This window comes from Zosterops lateralis (genome assembly GCF_965231275.1).
Source record: "Zosterops lateralis genome assembly, chromosome: 6".
In the NCBI taxonomy this organism is placed as follows: domain Eukaryota; kingdom Metazoa; phylum Chordata; class Aves; order Passeriformes; family Zosteropidae; genus Zosterops; species Zosterops lateralis.
The window spans coordinates 22,980,161-22,998,821 of NC_139761.1; the positions used below are offsets into that span (position 1 = coordinate 22,980,161).

The 18,661-nt window shown below is 47.4% G+C and overlaps 1 protein-coding gene across 2 annotated transcripts; it reads right to left on the reverse strand.

Annotated features, from left to right (window-relative positions):
* Positions 1-1,898: 1,898 nt before the first annotated feature.
* Positions 1,899-18,190, reverse strand: DLST (dihydrolipoamide S-succinyltransferase). 2 transcript variants are annotated; one of them, XM_083863032.1, is made up of 15 exons: positions 18,095-18,190; positions 13,643-13,676; positions 12,288-12,336; positions 11,185-11,240; positions 10,773-10,847; positions 10,325-10,380; positions 9,540-9,651; positions 8,888-9,043; positions 8,524-8,609; positions 7,768-7,865; positions 5,790-5,920; positions 5,155-5,228; positions 4,259-4,342; positions 3,560-3,727; positions 1,899-3,106 (listed from the first exon to the last, which is right to left on the reverse strand). In XM_083863032.1, the coding sequence occupies exons 1-15, from the start codon at positions 18,161-18,163 to the stop codon at positions 2,972-2,974; spliced, it is 1,383 nt and encodes a 460-aa protein (XP_083719158.1). In that variant the 5' UTR covers positions 18,164-18,190; the 3' UTR covers positions 1,899-2,971. The 2 variants fall into 2 exon arrangements, with proteins under 2 accessions (XP_083719158.1, XP_083719159.1); XM_083863033.1 differs by lacking the exon at positions 18,095-18,190 and adding an exon at positions 13,778-13,852.
* Positions 18,191-18,661: the final 471 nt, after the last annotated feature.

Sequence of the window (18,661 nt, forward strand, 5' to 3'; positions counted from 1 at the left end):
GCCCACCTCACAGACTCTCAGGTCTGCACAACTGTATGGCTGCAGCTCAGATTTGGGAGAAATGCCTGGGTTTTCTTCCAGCCTTTTGTCATTGTAATGTGTTGTGGCTCCAGCCTTCCATGTCTGGGTGCTCCTTTCCGCTGGCAGGACAGTAGCCCTCGCAACCACACTTTGAGCACGGTCACCCCCGGAAGACCACACAGTGAGGGTTTAAAGGGGTGAACTCTAAGACTCAGCACAGAGGGAAGAAGGCCAAGTGTACATTCTGGATTAAAGAAAAAGCAGCACAAACACGTGTCTGCTGACAGTCCAAGGTGGAGGCTGCTGTGCCCAGCTGTGCAAGTCAAAGCCACAGGCTGAAGGATGAGCTCCCAATGGCAGCGGTGCAGTTCTGGCCCTCCGCTCCCAGCACTCCTCACACTGCTCACTTATCTCGCATAGTAAGGACTTTGGTACCAGCAACAAGTCTCTGTGGCTAGCTGGTTCCAGCTCCTGCTTGCCCACAGCAGTAGACACCCTCCCAGGCAGCAGCAGGAGTGCTCCTCCACCAGAGGGAAGCAGAGCTCTGGAGAAACCTTTGTTGATGTGGGACACCTCAATTGCTGTGCAGAAACTGGAGGACTGAGCAGGGAGCTGACCACTAACGCCACAGAAGGCCAGAGAGCAGGAGCAGCTGAGCCTGGAGCTTTTACTCTCCATGACAGCCCACACTGGCTGGACCCTCCAGCTGCAGCCGTGCACCCCTGCCCACCACCCTCCCAGTCCCGTGATTAAGGGGAGGTTCAGGAGGAAGGACTCTGCGTCCAAAGCCACAGCACAGCATCCTGCAACTCGGTGCCATGAATGTCACCCAACAGAGTCAAAAGGAAGCTTCAAGCACTCTCCTACAGCAAACCTTGACAGGGCAGATTAGATAAAGCAGTTTGCTAGGCTGCATTATTTTAAGAGCTTTACTGTATATTCCCTTCCCAACTGGTTTCAAGGGCCTCATTTACTGCAGCTCCAGACAGAATAAAGGCTTCCCCTAGACTCATGTACAAAGGCAAGGTGGATCCTCTGAATCCTGAACTCAGGCTGAGTGCAAGCAGCATTTTTAATTCAAAACCCTCTCTTTCACCCAATTTATTTGTGCAAGAATTAGACTCTACCCTTCCCAGAACAAGGAAGGGTTTTTTCCTCTTCTCCTAACCTACCTTAGCCAGGGCCAGGCAAAAAAACTTACTCTGCATTCTTTTTGTCCCTAGCTGCCAGGAAAATGTAGGCACCAGTACTAGGAACTGCTCTCCCTTTCATCCACATGGCAGCTGTGAGTGCAATTGTTTTCTGTTACAAGGGGCTGCCCTCTTCACCTGTAGCTGGGAAGAGTAAACCGTCTCTGAAGTGGACGTCAGAGCTGGGAAAACCCTGCCATGATCCTGGAATGATTTTGTATAGTCCCAATGAGGATGACTTCTTGGGGAAACACCCAGCACCACAGCCAGCTTCTGCTGTTCTTTTACTTGCTTCCTTTCTCCTGCAACAGCCTTTTCCATGCTTGCATGAACTACAACTCTCCCCTGTTGCAGTAGTAAAAACCCAACTTCTGAAAAACTTTATGAGCCTGTCCTAGGTCTATCATGCCCTTTAGCTAACACTGGGAATTCCTCACTGTAACAGTTCTGTTGCTAGAAAAGGATGATTTCCAGCCCTTAAAACCTCCTTGTTGCTGGGAAGAGCCAATTCTTTGGCAGAGAGTTTGAGAACAGCAGTGTTCACAGGCAGAGACTCAATTTAGTTCCACCAGTGATGGGCTCAGTTCCCATTGCCTCTCTTCTTTCACCACCAGATAACAGGACTCGCACACTATGCTCAGGATGCTGCTGATACCAGAGTCCTCACCCCCTCAAACACACTCCACCTTGCAGTCGTTGCACGGTTTTATTTCATTTAAAATCCGCTGTGTTAAATATTTTTGTTACAAGTTCTGTGTAGGGGGTAAGAGTAATAGACTCTGCAGGCACTAGCAACCCCCTCACCCCTCAATTCATGTGTGCGCTATCAGATTAAGGACTGCCCCCCTCCCCCCAAAACCAGCACCCGTGGGCTGGGATATACATGACAGTGAAGGGCCTGGCCCCCCCAGCTGTGTGTGTGCTGGGAGCAGGCCAGGCCCCCACACGCAGGAAGCCAGCAGTCAGATCCACCACCAGTGAGCTGTGAGTCAAGGAGAGTCGCTGGGGGCCAGTTCTCACCTCTGTCAGGCGTGTAATGGTGGAAGGGTTGTCCCCAGGAACAGTGCTGCCTCCACAGAGGTCACGGGCTCTGCCCACCCCGACAAGAACATTCATGCCACAGTGACTGGGCTGGGGAAAGACAATCTCCAAGGGAAAGTAGGGGAGCTGCCACCCCGTGTTACTGTCTGTGGAGGGAGTGTAACTAGGGCACTGCCAGAAGCATGACACCTACCTCAAGCCCTGCTCTGACCAAAACTTTTCCTGCAAGTGGCCTCGGGGTCAGACCATCCTTGCAAGGCAGATGAGTGTGAAATGTTTTCAAGCAAAACAGGGACAGGACAGTAGCCTCTCCTCTCCCTCCCAGGAACCTTAGTGCTAGGCAATAAAGCTGAACCTGCCACGGAGGGGCAGGGAAGGGTACCCTAGCACAGCAGCAGCAAGCAGTTTCCAGTGGTATAGGACAAGCTAGAGGTGAGAGTTTGGTGCTGTGAGGGAGAGGATGCCACACAGATGGCTCCGGAAAGGCAGTGCCATTGAGTGGATGGCCACTGCACGGCAGTTCTTGTGAGATACTAAACCTTCATTAAACAAAATAGGAAAGGAGGTAGGAGCTATCCCCATAATTCCCTCTGGGATAGCTCCAATCACAGCGGAGGGAGAATGACTGGAATGACCCCTGCCAGTTCCTGAATGCCCTGCATTGTCCCTGCTGGTGCTGCGGCCCTGTCCTGGGTGGGTTGTGTGGGGGTGTGGCTGCCCTAGAGGTCGAGCAGCAGCACGCGGGGATCCTCCACCGCTGCCTTAATCTTGCGCAGGAAGGTCACGGCCTCTCTGCCGTCGATGAGCCGGTGATCGTAGGTCAGTGCCACGTACATCATAGGCCGCACCTCGATCTGAGGAGTGACACGGGCATTAGTGAGCTCTCTGCTCATGCCTGCATGGGCCCCTCCGACAAATTTAGGGAAGACGTGGCTTTTTACCATCCCGAATCCTGGGTTCAGGCCCTCCTGGATGTGTCCTACCTGGCAAAATTACCTACCCACCCACCCATGCCACATACAAGATCAGGTCCCTTCCTGGAACTGTTCCCTATCACAAAGGCTACAACCTCCTCCTTCCCACACCTAAGCAGAATATAACCAGTTTGCCCACTCACAGATAGGACAAAGTCCCCTGCACAGCTCAGACAAGTACTAGGGCCAGCAAAAGTGCCCTACACCCATTAGTCTCTGCTCCTCCTTCATACTAATGCATTTCAGAAGTGACACCAATCCCTTAGAAAAAAGTCCTCAGTCTGCTGAGCCCTGTTGTTTGCTCACTAAAACCCCCTATGCAGATCCACCTACCTTGCCTCCCACAGCCACAGGCCTGTCAAAGATGGCATGCATGCCTAAGATGGCAGACTGGGGTGGGTTAATGATAGGTGTTCCAAAGAGTGACCCAAAAACCCCACCATTGCTGATTGTGAAAGTGCCGCCATCCATGTCTTCAATGGCCAGTTCATTCTTCCGTGCCTAGAAGTAAAAGTAAGGTCTTAGAAAGCCACACAGATCACAGAGAACAAAGAACAAGGATTTGGACATCCACTCTCTCCAGGAATAAATAATAATTGCAAGAGCTTTGATTATTGATTTGTCCAGCTGAAAACCAGCACAAATTGCTCAAAAATGCATCCTGTCCTTAGAGTGAACATCTAGTGGCTTTGGGGAAGAATTCTTTCACCTTTACTTCCAACTCCTGCTTTTGCAGGAGACAGACACAGGGACTTCTACCCCAGAGCAGTTTAGCCTCGGCCACTAAAGACAAAGGTGAAGATATGCCATGTCACTAATGCATAGATTGCAGTCTTCTGGAAGGGCAACAAGCAGAGCTGTCCTAGAAGGCAGAGTCATAGCCAGACATATAAGTGGATCACTCCCCACAGCACAATTCAAGTGTGTTAGAGATCAGAGATGATGACACAGAGAGACCAGATCAATACATGCCGATCCAGCACTTCCAATTCTTTCCATTCCTCCCAACCCTCCTCAGAAAACTTCCCTTACCTTCTCTCCCAGCTCGTAGATAGCACGTTCTATGTCAGCAAAGTTCATGTTTTCTACATTCCTAACCACAGGGACCACCAGACCCTGAGGAGAAGCAAAGTCCACGAATAGCAAATTCAGTGCAGTGACACACAGAGAGCTGTCATGGGGCAGGAACCTGGACATGGTCCCAAGAGAGTTCCTGCCTCCACCTCAGCCCACAGCAGCTGGTTGGCAGAACTGCCTCACACCCTGGCAGCCTGACAGGAAACCTGGCATGACACACATCAAGGGCTGACACCTTAAATTGAGCCATCATCTTTGCCTTTGTTCGCCTATCTTATAAAAATCAACTAGGCCTGTCTGGAGCCAGCTTTGCATTGATAAATTCCCAGAGGAGGCACTGGGAGATTTCGGCTGGCACCTCTTTCTCTCATCTCTTTATGCTGGGCCTCCCCATGACTTTGGGAGAAGACAGTGAGAAGACAAGTTCTTTGAGAGAACTTTTGCCTCATAGCAGAACCTTCTAATCAAGAAGGTAATTCACTAATTCAACATCTGTAACTCCATCCCATACTCTCCCTGTACAGAAGCATCTCTGTGGAACAGCACAGCAAAGTTAGCTAGAGGACAGGATGTTCAAAACTTTTACTGCCTATGTCATGGATTCATAACAAGAAAGGGCTTCCCTAACCTGGCCCCTAGTCATTAACAACTGAGATTTATATTGACCCTGTTACCAGATCTCTTATTAAGATGAATATAGTGGCAGAATATTCTTGGTCCTCCATCTTCTCTCAAAACCTATCTCAGCAGTTTCTGCTGCAGCACAGCACAAAGCTGAAGTGGCTCAAAGTATGTGATCATCCCATATGAAAGGCTATGGGAAGCATGGACAAAGCATCCAAGGTACCTACTCGGGGAGTTGCTACAGCGACACTGATGTCCACATAGTCCCTGTACACAATCTCTTTGGTCGTGTCATCAATCACTAGAAAGAGAAAAAAATGTGTTACATATGCAGAACCTGAGATCAAGGGTTTGACAAGCTACAAAAGCATAACAACTTGCTCATGTCTAGCTTAAACGTAACTCCAGAGAAGAATGAGCCCTTGCTGTACTTGTGGGAGAAGCACCAGGATAGACAGAAAGACAATAGCCCACACAGCTCAGTCCTCTTCAGCTATTCTCCCCTTGGTTATTCTGTTCTTCTGTGTTTCAGCAAGCACCTCTGATACCTCCAGGAACTGCACTGTGCCTACAGCAGCCACCTGTACCCCAACGAGCAGGCTCTCCCCTCTGCAGACTGCATATGCATGGCCCCAGTCCCATTCTTGTCACCCCTTCCTAACTGAGTCCCTCTTGGCAAGCTGTCCTCTACCTAATAAGTGGCTTCAGCAAATCAGCTGCAGCATGCAGGACTGTCCCCTTTCCCTGTGTATTTTACTTGCTTCTCCAAGCTACTACTCCTGCCATGGACTTGGCTATTTGCTTTCCCCCATTCTGCTGTGTTGCCTATACATCCAAATCCCCAGAAAGGGTCAACACTCACCTGCATTCACAACAGGCTGGTCCTGCAGAGCAAAGGCTGCAGCTTTCACAAAAGCTGACATGAAACCTAGCTTCAGGTTGTGCTTTTTCAGAAAGGTATCCTTGTGTAGAGTTCTCATCTCTCGGATGTTGCTGCGAAACACACGACAACACTGGTAAACTGGGAGTCCAAGCGAACACCATTCCCTCACTCTGAGAGATTTCAGTGCCAGGCCCAAGGATGCAAATCTGCACCAAGTGGGAAACCTCCAGTCTGCTGCAAAATCCTTCACGTATCATAGGTACTGAACATGGCTCTAGGAATAAACGGAAACTAGTCCTGGACCATGAACTCCACAGACAGGGTAAACCTGCAAGGCCCACACTGCCAGGCACAGAAGCAAGATGGGGCATGGTATATTTCCTGCTTAGGCCTGATGTTGCCACCTATCCCCTGGAGACACCACTGCTCATACCAGTGTGGCACCACAGACAGCAAATGCAGGTGTGGCTGGGCTGACACAGAAGGATGAAAAAACAAGAAATGCCAAAAGCAATAAACAGGCTAGAAATGAAACCAAAGTGATCAAAAGAAAAGACCTAAATCACTCTGCAAATTCAGCACCAGAGAGCACAACATCACTTTTGTACCCAACTCTCTGGCTTTGGGAGCTGAGTGAACATGAAATTAATTCTCCCAGGTGCTATGGTAGTGGGTGCCAGTCCACCCACAGCTCTTGACCAGGCAAATCATGTTTTCCCACTGTTTCTATTAATCAAAATTGAGGCCATTTACAAAATATCAACCAAGCTGTGTTTACAAGCTCTGCCTATTCCAGGCTAATACCAGATGCGGTGGAATCACATGGTTCATCCCTTCCCCCTTCAGAGACCTTGAGTCTTTGAAGAGTCAGTTTCACCAAGGAGCAGGATTTTCCATGGTTTAGAGTGTTTGTTTTCCTGCAGCTAACCTTGTTTAGGGTTAGGATTACTGCCCAAAGACATTAGTGCCTCCCAAGACACAACGACTGCAGCAATGAGGATGCAGCTTGCTATGGAACCGGCTAATTAAGGCCTCCTCCTTTCAGACACTGACCCCCGTGGGAAGGAGGAGGCCCCAGCACAGGTCTTCACGAGTCAACTTCACAGTAATCAATCCAAACCACATTACCAGATGCAATGAGAGCCTCAGGCTGGCGTAAAGCGACACCTCAATGAGCCTCTGAGAGGAGATAAAGCTGCAACACTTCCCTCCAATAAAGACTATTTTGCCAGCCTTATTGTTCTGAGACCCAAATATTTACATGTTTTGTCTTAAGGAGTAGCATAGGATTTCACAAGGCAATTTGATTTGAGCACAATTTCCCCTTAATGCACTGTAACATAAGCTGCACACCCTCCAAAGACATTAGTGTGCTCAGTCCACACAAGCACTTGAGTCAGGAGCCCCCCACCTGCTTGAGAGAATGGGGAAGGGTGCTGGTCTGTCTCTGGAAAGCTGTACCATCTGACAGCAAAGGCCTTAGGCCTAAGCAATGCTCGTCTGAAAGGCTGATGAGCCCTGGAGAACTAACTCACTGGAAGTTAAATACCTCCAAAAGCAGTAACCTGGTGGAGTGGCAGAAAACAGATGCTACATCTTGCTGTCTTCTAACAGCCATTATGTGCAAGTGATACTAGTCTCTTCTGGTCTTCTGCTCAACATTTACCAGTCTTCCACCAAAAACCCCACAGAAGAGGAACCAGAGACTACCCCTGTTACAAGTAGCAGAGGGTTCCCAAGGAACGACAGGCCATTACGAAGCTCTGTACCCTCTCATACCACAACACCAACATGGTCCTGAAGAAGTTGTGCAGACTGTGGTACACACCTAAGAAAGAGGTCCCGAAAGACATGCTGCCAACCTCCTCAAGGAAAACCTGCAAGGTTTTGACTGCTATTTAAAGATGACTGCCTTCATCTGTTTCTACTCGTAAAGGGAAAAAGGTTTGCTCCTCACCTCATATCGATCTCATTGAAAGTGGTCAGCATGGCACAAGTATTCTGAGCCTCTTTCAGCCGCTGAGCAATACGCTGACGCATCCTATTCATTTTCACCTGCAAATTAAAAACATATAAGCAGAAGCCGCCTCAAGCTCATCCAAGGGCAAAACGAACAATAAACCCAAAAGGCCCTTCTCTTGCCATCTGATTGACTAGATGCTTAGGGCCAAGGTTTTCACTCTAGGTCAGGAGCACAATGGGCTGAAGAGCTTATTTCACTGCTCAGCCCAACACAGTTTACTTGAAAAGCAGTGCTGAAATGCATCACAGCTACTTCTGACCTCTGCATTCCTCAAGACCTCCAAGCATGCATAGCTTTTCATGTGGCTAATGTGAGAAGAGCAGGACTGCTAAGAAAACAGGTTGCTCAACCATGCTCTCTTAAGAATGCACAAGGCAGTTTTAGCAGCCTCAACCCTTGGCTGACGGGTTGTGGACAAACCAAACAGATCACACTGAGTCCTTCTGTCCTGAGTCAGTAGAGTTCAAGACAAGACTTTTGCCTAGAAAAGATCCATGCCAGATTGGTCCAGGCTCTTCTTCCACATCACTCATAAGTGGTTCCCTCATGCAAAGAATTTTCCTACTTGTCACAGCTCTACTGAGCTGGGTTGTACAGGTAGATATATACATCCAGAGAGCTAAAGGCTTATGCCAGAGATTACCACCTAGCAACACAAGTGTGGACAAGGCCCCTGTTCCCACAGCTTACCCTATGCTCTGATCTGGCACCTTTGGTGGGCACTGCCTCCCCAGGAGGGGCTGCTGCTGGGGGTGCAGCCGGCTTCACAGCAGACACTGAGGGTAAAAAAAAACATCAGTCAAAAACAGAAGCCAGGTGGAAAATGCCCTGAGGTAGAAAACACATTTCAGCTCCTTGCTTAAGCAACACAGTATGGAAGCAGCCCTGAATTAGGCTGGGAAAGTTCCAGGCATAGCTGAGCAATCCAGTCTGGAGCATGCAGGGCAATACTGTGCGAGGCCTTCACCATGAATGCCTCAGTTTGCTGACTTTAACCTTACACACTTTCCCCCAAAGGAGAACTTGAGAACAGAACAAATGGCTGTAGCCTCACCTGGTTTGCTGTCAATGGGCTGAGTTGACACAGGTGGCACTGGTGGCATTGTAGTGGGGATTGGTGCTGCAGCAGGGGGAGGAGCAGGTGCAGCTACAGGTTCAGGGGCTGCAGGAGGAGGAGGGGCTGCTGCTGGTTTAGCCTTGGCAGGAGCAGCTGAAAGACAAGGAAGAACCATGGCAAGGGCACTAGCTTCCAGTGGCAGAGATCTGTGAGTCAAACCAACCTAACAAAAGTAAACCCTCAGACAGAGTGCCTTTATGTTCTCAGCACTACTGAACTGACAGAAGTCACCACAAGAGAAAACCATTGTGAAAGTGTTTTACTCATCAACACCCTTGACCTCCTTACTGGAGGAGGCTGGATGCTACAGAGAAGAGGGCACAGAAGGGAATTAGGGGAATTCTCAACTAGTTATAGCTAAGAGCTCAGTCTCCTCCAGAGGGAAGAAAAGGGAAGATCCCCCTCAGAAGGACTAAAATGAGGCTTCTCTAATGGACAACAGAATAGGAGTATTTTCTTCCAGTTACAGAGGCAGATGGAGGAATTATTTAATGTCTCTCAGGATCCCTCTAAATGTTTTGCTTTCATTTTCAGAAAAAAAACTGCTGGAAACACAAAGGTCTGTGCAAGTTATACATGCCTGACTTACCTCCAGTTTTCCTGAGTTTGAATAGAGGTGTTCCCCCTTCCACTTTGCCACCATCAGGTACCAGAAGGGCTTCAATCACACCAGCAGCTGGGGCTGGAACTTGCACTGATGTCTGAAAAAAAAGAAAAATCAGTGAAATTCTCCCAAACATTGGTTGGAGAACAAGTGCCCAAGATCCACATTGTAATTTGGCACAGACAGCAGCCATGTCTCACACTATTTGCACCAGTTTTTCACACCCTTCAGCAGGATTTTGTGCCAATAGTTAGAAGCTTTAGGAGATGCTGGCAGTGTAACATATAGCCTGATCTCCAGGGTACAGTCAAGAACTGACCCACTGCCAGCATCTTCCTGACAGCAAAGCTGAAAACAGAACTTGGCAGAGAATTCGGCAAGAACTTCAAGGCTTAACAGTCCTTTCAGGGGTGGATAAGCTTAAAGCCTAAATTTAAAACAATCTAAAGACAACCTGCGGCTTGCAGATTTCTCCTTAGTTTAAACACAAACAGGTTTTAAAACTCAAAGCACTCAAAGGAGGGGTAGAATTACAGCTCCAATAAACATCAACACCAGTGATGATTAGTCAAATGGATGAGTAAGGGTTATCAATAATTCTCACTTAAGGGACAGCAAGTTTTCATAATAGATGAAAAAAGTTTTTCTCCATGAAGAGAGCAGGAGACACAGTCAGGACCCTGCAGGCTCTAGGAGCTCTTAGCAGGAGAAAAGTCAAACAGGGCACCTGCTACAGAACTAGAAAAAAATTTTGATCCAGAAACTCCTACCTTGTCTGTTTCAATCTCACACACCACTTCATCTTCCGCCACTGTGTCTCCAACAGCTGAATGACAGATATGAAGACCACTGTGAGGAGGGAGGTGTGCTCCAGCCTCCCCTCTTTACCCACAGCAGTTTCCCACACTGACCCATAACTTTTTCATCCCAGTTCTCCACAACTTCTAAGGAAAAGACTAGCTCAAGCAATCTACTACACAGTTAAGAATCTGATTCTAGCTTAGACATCTCCCTTCATCCAACACTATCTTTGTCGGAGAGGTGATAAGGCAGTAACTGCAATCCTTACCTCTTAGGAGAGCTGCAATTAAATACCTCATTTGTCACAGACTGAAAGGCACAGAGCAGGATGTCAGCCAGTGAACTGTAATGCATCCCAAAGGTATCCAACACAGCAGTAACAGCAATAAGAATTTCAGGAAAGAGGCAATTGCTTACCTTTCTCCCACCTGACATCTCCTTCTGTGACTGACTCTGCAAAGGCTGGTGTGTTCACCGTAACCACGTCATCCCCTGTGAGAGAGACAGACTTGACTGCATTCAGAGCTGAAAATTTATGGCATTGCTTCATTCTTGTGATCACAACTCTGCTAAAGGGGGTAGGCCATCAGGCATCAACTTGCTTCAGCACTGATCAACATTTAAACACCAGAGAAATTCACATTTGACTGAAAGCCACATTGTGACAGGAATGCTAGACAAAATTTTTAAGGCCCTGGGGTAATAAACCCTGAGTCATCCATGCAGGGAGGACAGCAGTGGGCCTTGACCAAGGATGGAAGGTAGCTGTTGGCAGGACAGCAGGAGGTCACAAAAAAAGCATCACACTTATTCCTGACTTTTTACTTACTATGTACCGCAGTGGTTCTGAAGTAGCGGACAGTGAAGACACTGGAGCTATTTACTCTGCAGGACGAGAGAAAAGTATGAACACAGAAGAACATTCCTCTGCAGGCTGCCAGCACCATGCTCAGGTACAGAATTTACATTTGCTGAACTGATGTGAAAGGCTGCTCAGCTGTTCTGATGCATTTGTTCCAAAGGACAGCTACTTATCGTTCAAGATGCAACAATCCAGCAAGAAAGGAAACATTACATCCTACTATCATCAGCGCTCTCAGAAACTCAGAGAGAATTTTTCTTGTATGGAATTTTAATTTAGACAGACAACCCAACAGAACCCTTGTGGTTTAAATACTGATTAAAGGGTGACCTGGCCAGCCCATGCAATGCCCTAGACTAATGCAGCAACAATTTTTTTACCTCCAGATTAGGACTGTCATCGCTGCAGAAGTTGTTAGATTGCTCCCAAAAAAAAAGAAAAGCACCATAAATTGCCTATGGCAACGCATCCAAAAACCAGCTATTTCCCTCCACCATATTTCTTCACAGGGAGCTGGCAATCCCAGTCATTCCAAAGGATGATTTTTATATCTACTGACATCACATTTGGAAAAACAAAACAAACGTCCTTTAGCATTCCTCTAGCACAGGCTACGTTGTACAAACAGACCGGTATTTCAGGCTTTTATGCATGTACTCTAATGGTTATTTCCCCAAACATATTTTTATAAGACCACCTCAGTAATGTAAACCCTGACATATGAACAACAACTCTGTGAATGACTCCACTTCTCCTGACAGAAAATCTACCAGGAGTCCATCATAGAGCAAACAACACCTCTAGTCAGATAATCAAAGAGTAGAAATCCATTTATCGCTGGTTTCCTCATTCCTGTCCCTTCCCTGTCTCAGTATTTGGTTGCAGACAAAGCCTGTTTTCAGTTCCCAACCTGCAAAACCTACATTTTGTTAGGGCTAGCTCCATGTTCCTACAATGTGCACAAGGATTTCATGACAGCCAACCATATTCTGTTTCTCAGATCCTAAATCTTTATCATGACTAGAGCAGCCCCAATCTCCCCACATAACACTTTTCCTGTGGATACTTACACAAGCTTCCTGCTGTTTGTGTAAGCCAGTCCTTGGCTCCCAGACACACCTGTGAATGAGAAAGGTGTTACCCACAGCAACATTTTCCAGCTGTCCAGCCCTTAAGTATCCCTAAAAGAAGGCAGAGGACACAGCTGCCCACCCTAAAAGAAGTTTGGGACCAAATGGAGAATATATCCATGCAGAGACACCTCAGTGCCATCGGATCTGCCAAAAACAGTGGTCTTGTCTTCATCTAGATTTATAGGGATGGGGAAAACAATTATAGCTTGACAACAAAGCTAATATGGATAACGTTGAAAAAGACAAAGCAGCAGATACCCCACTCAGAGCAAAACCAGGAAAGAGCTATGAGGAACCACCTCCAGGACTGCTGAGTTATCCCTACCCATATAAAGGATAGGAGCAAGGTATCAGCCCAGTAAGAGGCACCCCCAGGAAGCCTCACAGTCATAGAGACAGCTAAGGAGAAAAAAAGGACTGAAAAAAGAGTGTAGGGCACAGTAACGAGCTACCATCATCCCTCTTCTCTGCCCACTCCCTGTCCAGAGAAATTATTTTCCAAAACTCACAACAGAGAAATACTCGCACAGCTTCCCAGTTTCACATACCTCACTGTCCCCTTCCCACACTGTTCATATGCCCTGACTCTGCAATTTTTATTATGAGCTGAACTCGTGTCCTTTGTCTCTTATAGGGCACTGGGCAGTTTTCCAGACTGATCTTAAAGAGAGTCAGCGTAGTAACTGGAGAACATAATTATCTCAATTACACAATGCCAGAGGGAAGAACCATTTCCCCACTTATTTTTTTTTAAAAGCAACACAATTTCTACACCATCCCCTACTAGACAGTTGATACTGGAACTCTAGAGACCAAAAAAGATAAGCAGTTTTTAAGATAAATGGCTTTTCAAAGTGGAATCAGGAGTGAGTGAAGCAATGCTATATAAACACAGCACAGTAAAGAAAAGAAAAAGAAAGAGCTCTAAGGAAAACCAGCATACGCACTGAAGTGGAGTTCACAGGCACACTAGATTTGACATGTCACTTAATATTCACCCATCACTTTCAAAGGAGTTTATTAGAGAGCTAAGGCTCTGCAACAGCATGTGCTTCAAGCACTGCAATGCTTGAAATACACTGTGCTGCTGTGAAATCTTCACCAGAGCCAAATGGATCAGGCAGCATGTACCTCAGGCAAAGGAGGCACTCCCATGGAAACTTAGCTCATTCCACTACTTCTTCACTACAGGACTGACAGAAATAAACCCCAATCAGACCTATTACCAACTTCCATCATCAGCTCTGTTCTTTTCCAGGTAACCTGAAATGAAATAAAAGTGTGAGACTCACCAGACAGAGGGCATCTGGCCAGAGTACAGTTCCCCTGTCAGAGAGAAGAGGATGCATCAGTATTGCAAGAAGACAAACCCATCCTAAAAGGACTTAGGTTTTTTCCCTGAGATCTAAATCAGACACAGGACCCACCATTCCCATGCTCCAGTCTGCAGGCATGCCACTTTCCCACAGTGTGCTAGAACAGAAGAGCACCTATGCCCTTCTCTATCCTTTGTCTCCCTCCTCCCAGGGTGCTTTATGATGCAGTGATGTTAAATTTGACGCTTTTGTTTTCCAGTTCTGGATCCGGAAGTTCTGGCCTTCTCATGCACACTTTCCTCTTTAACAATGAACAGTTTCCAATAAAATTTGTTATGAATGAGAAGGGTAGCTACTGGATATGATGAAAAAACATCCCATGATGTTTACTCCTACAGTCATGAATGCATATCTAGGGTTTTAATTTTTTTTTCCTAAAGCTATGAAGCCTTTGAACTCCAGAAGGCCAGAATTCCTCTCAGTGGCAAAATTTCTACTGCTGTCAGTTAGCCAGGCATTCCACATTCTTTGATGTTTCACTTCATACCTGTGTAATCATTGACTGCACTCCCAGCTCAGCATAACAGCGCTCAAAAGCAGAAGACATTTCAAAATATTCCAGCTACTTCCCCTACTGTCATTACATATTTGTGTCACATCAAACCTGCAGAATTGGAAAAGCTAAGAGCTCTTTAAAAGCAATATGAAAATAGCACCATAAACACAACTGAAATGCACTTGACTGGCTTAGAACAACAGCAGCTCAAGAGCTCAAAGCACTCTTATCCAGCAGCTAAGGCAGAAGTTGGATTTCCTTCACACCTTCAGCATCTGAAGTGAAGTTTGCACATAAGCCCTGACTTCAGCTTCAGCAAAGCAAGCTGGATGGATGGGATATAACTGATGTAAATATCAAAATAATTTTAGGAGCTGTGTGGCAAGACAACACACACCAAGGATCAATAATATACTTAAACTTGGCGCACCATTTACAGGACAGCTGCAGCATACAAAAATCTATTCAATGAATACTTTGTATCAAAACTACTAACAGGCCTGGAATCAAGCCCTTGGTGCTTTAATTATCCAAGCTTATAAATGAATTTGCCTTGTTGGATATTAACACAGAGTGAACTCAATGATCAATGGGCAATTCAACAAGGTTATGATCAGCTGTGCCAAGGATGCAGGCAGCCAGTCTGACTTGCTGCTAAGCTCCAGCACAACGCCATGCAGCCACCCTGCCACAGCCAGTTCACTGCAGGGATCAACGATCCTGAACCAAGAGTCCGGCAAAACCGGCTTCTGCCAGGGGCTGCTGGAGCCCCTGCCCCAAGGCTGGCTGGATAAGGGAAAGCAGGAAGCACTGGGCAGACTTTGTAGAGTCATCTTGAATGCTACAATGCCTAATCTTGGTGCAGCACTGGCCCCTGCTAATTTAGATCTGGTTTGTGCAGAGCCAGCTCTAAGCCAGGGTCAGTAAGACTAACTTCAACTTAACTCCACTGGGTCAGCTGTCTAGAGCAATACAATCCTCAGCGCTTTGTACTGATCACATTTTCCCCACTTTCTGCAGTGTCCCAGATAGCATGGAGTCAATCACAAATTGAGTACCAAGCAACCTGAATTCCCCTCTATCCATTAATGTTTCCCTAGGTGTTTTATAAAAAAAGTGGTTAAAGGCATTCCTAGCATGCCAGACAATAAATTGTTAAGAAAGGAACAGCCTCAGACTGAAGCAAAATCAGACAGTTTTATTTGCTCAGGACCAGTATACTGTCGAGTTAAAACAAAAAGAAAGCTTAGAAGGCCTATCCTAAAATAAACTGCTGTAAGAAAACACATCTGCAGTTCTCTTCCATCAGTGGTGTCAAGTCTGTGTTCTACAACTGCAGCAAAATTAAGGAAAAATTTGGTGTTACTTTACCCTTTGTCTTTTAGGTTAAGAAATTAGGTAAAGTGCTTAATGTGAGGAGGAAGCCACTAATAAAAGACACGGTGATTTCTCTGGGTTACATTCTGCAAAACTGCTGTGTGTCTATCTTTTAACTACAGTACCTCAGAGATGAACATGCAGCTTCAGGAGACACAGGACACGGCTGCTTCCTGTTCCCTTTTTTTCCCCTGAAGGAATCATTTTGATTGCATTTGTTCCTGGATCACTTGGCTAAATCTGCTCCCCTCTGCCTTCTATTGCAGCTTTTTCAGTGAGAATGGAAATATTTCAGTTTCGCTACCTGGCATTAGCACTTTGGGTCACTTTAAAAAGACAGCCTTCACTTGGGGAAAGAAATCTTGGTCTAATTAGCCAGTGACTCACGTACCAAGTGATTAATATTTCCCTCTCATTTCACATGAGTTCTCAGAATTGTTTTTATAACTGTTATTATGCCAAAGTGACCCTGGCATGCACGGTCCCAAGCCACACCTTTCAGTAAGCCATCACCTTCCAGAAGGTCACTACACACTGAAATAAATTATGGAATCGCATTGGCTAAAGCAACGGCCTGTATACCAACAGTGAGGGACCAGCTCAGGTAAGGAATCTGACGAACTTGACAGTGCATTTCAATGGGGACAAACCAGAAGGCCAGTGCTGTACAGCTCCAACAACAGGCAAAGCAGCAATTGGTTCTTCAGCCATGGCTTCTTGAGAGGAAAGCAGCTGCTGCTTCAGCAATGATGAGCACAAACCACTGCTACAGGTGAAAACCCCGCTGCATGGCTTTCACGGGTATCAAAACAATTCTATACAGCATGGGAGGGCTAAGATGCCAAGAGATGGAGATAACAATGCTGAGTGGTGAAGACAACAGGCTCAGAACTTCTCCAGCACCAGGGGAGGATCAAACAGGGAAGAAGTTCTTTACAAACTCCTGCCCAGATAAACAGAAGGATTTGATTCTCAAAGCATTTTACGCAGCTCCTGATCAAACCAATCTTTTCCAGACTAGCTCTTCTCTGGACATTTTCATGTATCCTTCAACACCTGCCCGCCCCTGCCCCGACTCTTACGTGCTAAAGGCTATTGATGCACATTCATGGTTTCTACTTGATATGAGTTCAGGACTTTTTCTTCTTTTACAGACGGTCAAAATCCAGTAAACCCTTCCTCACCCTCACCGACTCCACTCTTCTCCCATTCAATCCTCCACTTCTGAATTTTGTACGTCTACTGTTTTCACTTCTGCCATCAAAGGTTTGCGAAGTTCTGGCATTTCTTTCTATCTCTAAAAAAGCCTGTATCATAATCATAAATAATAATTATCATAATAAAAATTTACTTCCTGTATTGCTGCTCAATTGGAAATCAAACCACTACTACAACTTTTCCAGTACATCTAACAGGTTAACCAGCATTCAGCCTAAAACCTCCCGATTTTCAGACTAGTTTTCTGAAAGGTTTGAATACTCCATCTGGCCTCTCTCTGTTCTTTATAATTACACAGCATCACTGAGAGCTGACAAAGTGTAAATATTGCTAAAATGCCACTTTAACAAGCTTGTTTAAATGGCTTTATAATCAATTTGTCTCTACACATACGTATAACAAACTGTACCTATACGAAGTTGTTCTTAATGCTGTTTTACATCTATACACACATATTTATAAACACAAACGTGTCATTATGTTACAATCGGTGTTCAACTCGCCTACATTTACAGGATGTCTAAAATCAAGGCTCATGCTCTTAGGCTCCAGCTGGTCACTGAAGAGAAGTGACCTTTTTCATGCTGTAGGAACGCACATATATGCGTGTGCACATGAACCTGTGCATGTTTGCTGTTTACACGGAAGCCGTGCGCAGCAGTCACTGAATGGCAGGACGCAGCTGGCCAAGGGCAGCCTCAGGGTTAAGCAGCTATCGAGCTCTGCCAGCTCTGCAGCCAGCAGAGCTCACCGCCGTTCGCAGCGGTTCAGTGACTGTCCTGAAAACCGAACACAGAACTCACACACCAAACCGCGTATCGGTTTTTTGCCGCTCCCGCACCGGGCGCACCCCGCCCGGGGCTTCTCTGTCAGCGCAGGCCGGTGGCTGCCAACAGCGAGGCCCCAATGCCACAGCCCCTGCCAGGCGGGGCCGGCGGAGCCCGAGAGAGGCGGCGTTCGGGAGCCCTTCCCGCCGGTCAGCTCTGCCCGGGGCCGCCGCCCTTCCCGCCGGGCAGGACCAGGCCGGGCCGGGCCGGGCGGCAGCGGGGCAGCGGCAGCCGCTGGGAAGGGGCAACGCCGCGCTCCCCGCGGCCCCTGCTGGGGGACAGCCCCCCGCCCCTCCCTGTGCCCGGCCCCGCCGTGTCTCCGGGGCGGCGGTGCCGAGCGCCGGGCAGCAGGGGACGCGTCCCGGTGCCCTTGGCGCCGCCGACCTCGCCCGCCCGGCCGCCGCCCTCCCTCGCCGCCCGCTCCCCGCGGCCGGTGCCCGCGGGTCGTACCTGTCGGAGGGCGCGCAGCGAGCGGCCCAGCGCGCGGCCGAGGCAGCGGGACCGCCACAGCGGCACCATCGCGGCGGCGGCGGCGGCGGCGGGAGGGGCCGCAGGGCGGACACCGGAAGCAGGCCCGGCGCGGAGCGGAAGCGCGCGGGGCCGGACCAACCGCCCCAGGGCGGGGGGAGCAGCCGGGGCGGGACCACCGCGACCGGGGGTGGGGCCGTGGGACAGGGGCAGGGCCCGGCCGGGTCCCGGGTCTTCCTCGTAACAGTCCTATTTTTTTTTATTACCATCTATGTAATAATTTATGTATTAATACGTTCAATGTAATATATGTTATATTAAATATTATTATTTATAGATCACATACATATAAAATTTCCGTGTATTACATGTGTTTATATAAACACATGCATATGTATATATGGACGTTATTATATGTAGTAGTATATGTATAGTATATGTAAATAATAGTATATGTATATGTAAAACATGTATATTTATATATGTATGTAATATATGTATATAAAATAAATAACCCTATGCATTACGAAGAATGCCGTTTCGTGACGC

Bases quoted from the DNA above. Each gene is read 5' to 3' on its own strand.
- DLST (XM_083863032.1), bottom strand. From the start codon at position 18,163: ATGGTGCCGCTGTGGCGGTCCCGCTGCCTCGGCCGCGCGCTGGGCCGC. The intron at 10,848-11,184 runs GTAAGTAAAAAG...TCTCTCTCACAG, and splicing joins CAGAACCACTGCGGTACATA to GGGATGACGTGGTTACGGTG. The intron at 10,381-10,772 runs GTAAGCAATTGC...TCTGTCATTCAG, and splicing joins AGATGTCAGGTGGGAGAAAG to CTGTTGGAGACACAGTGGCG.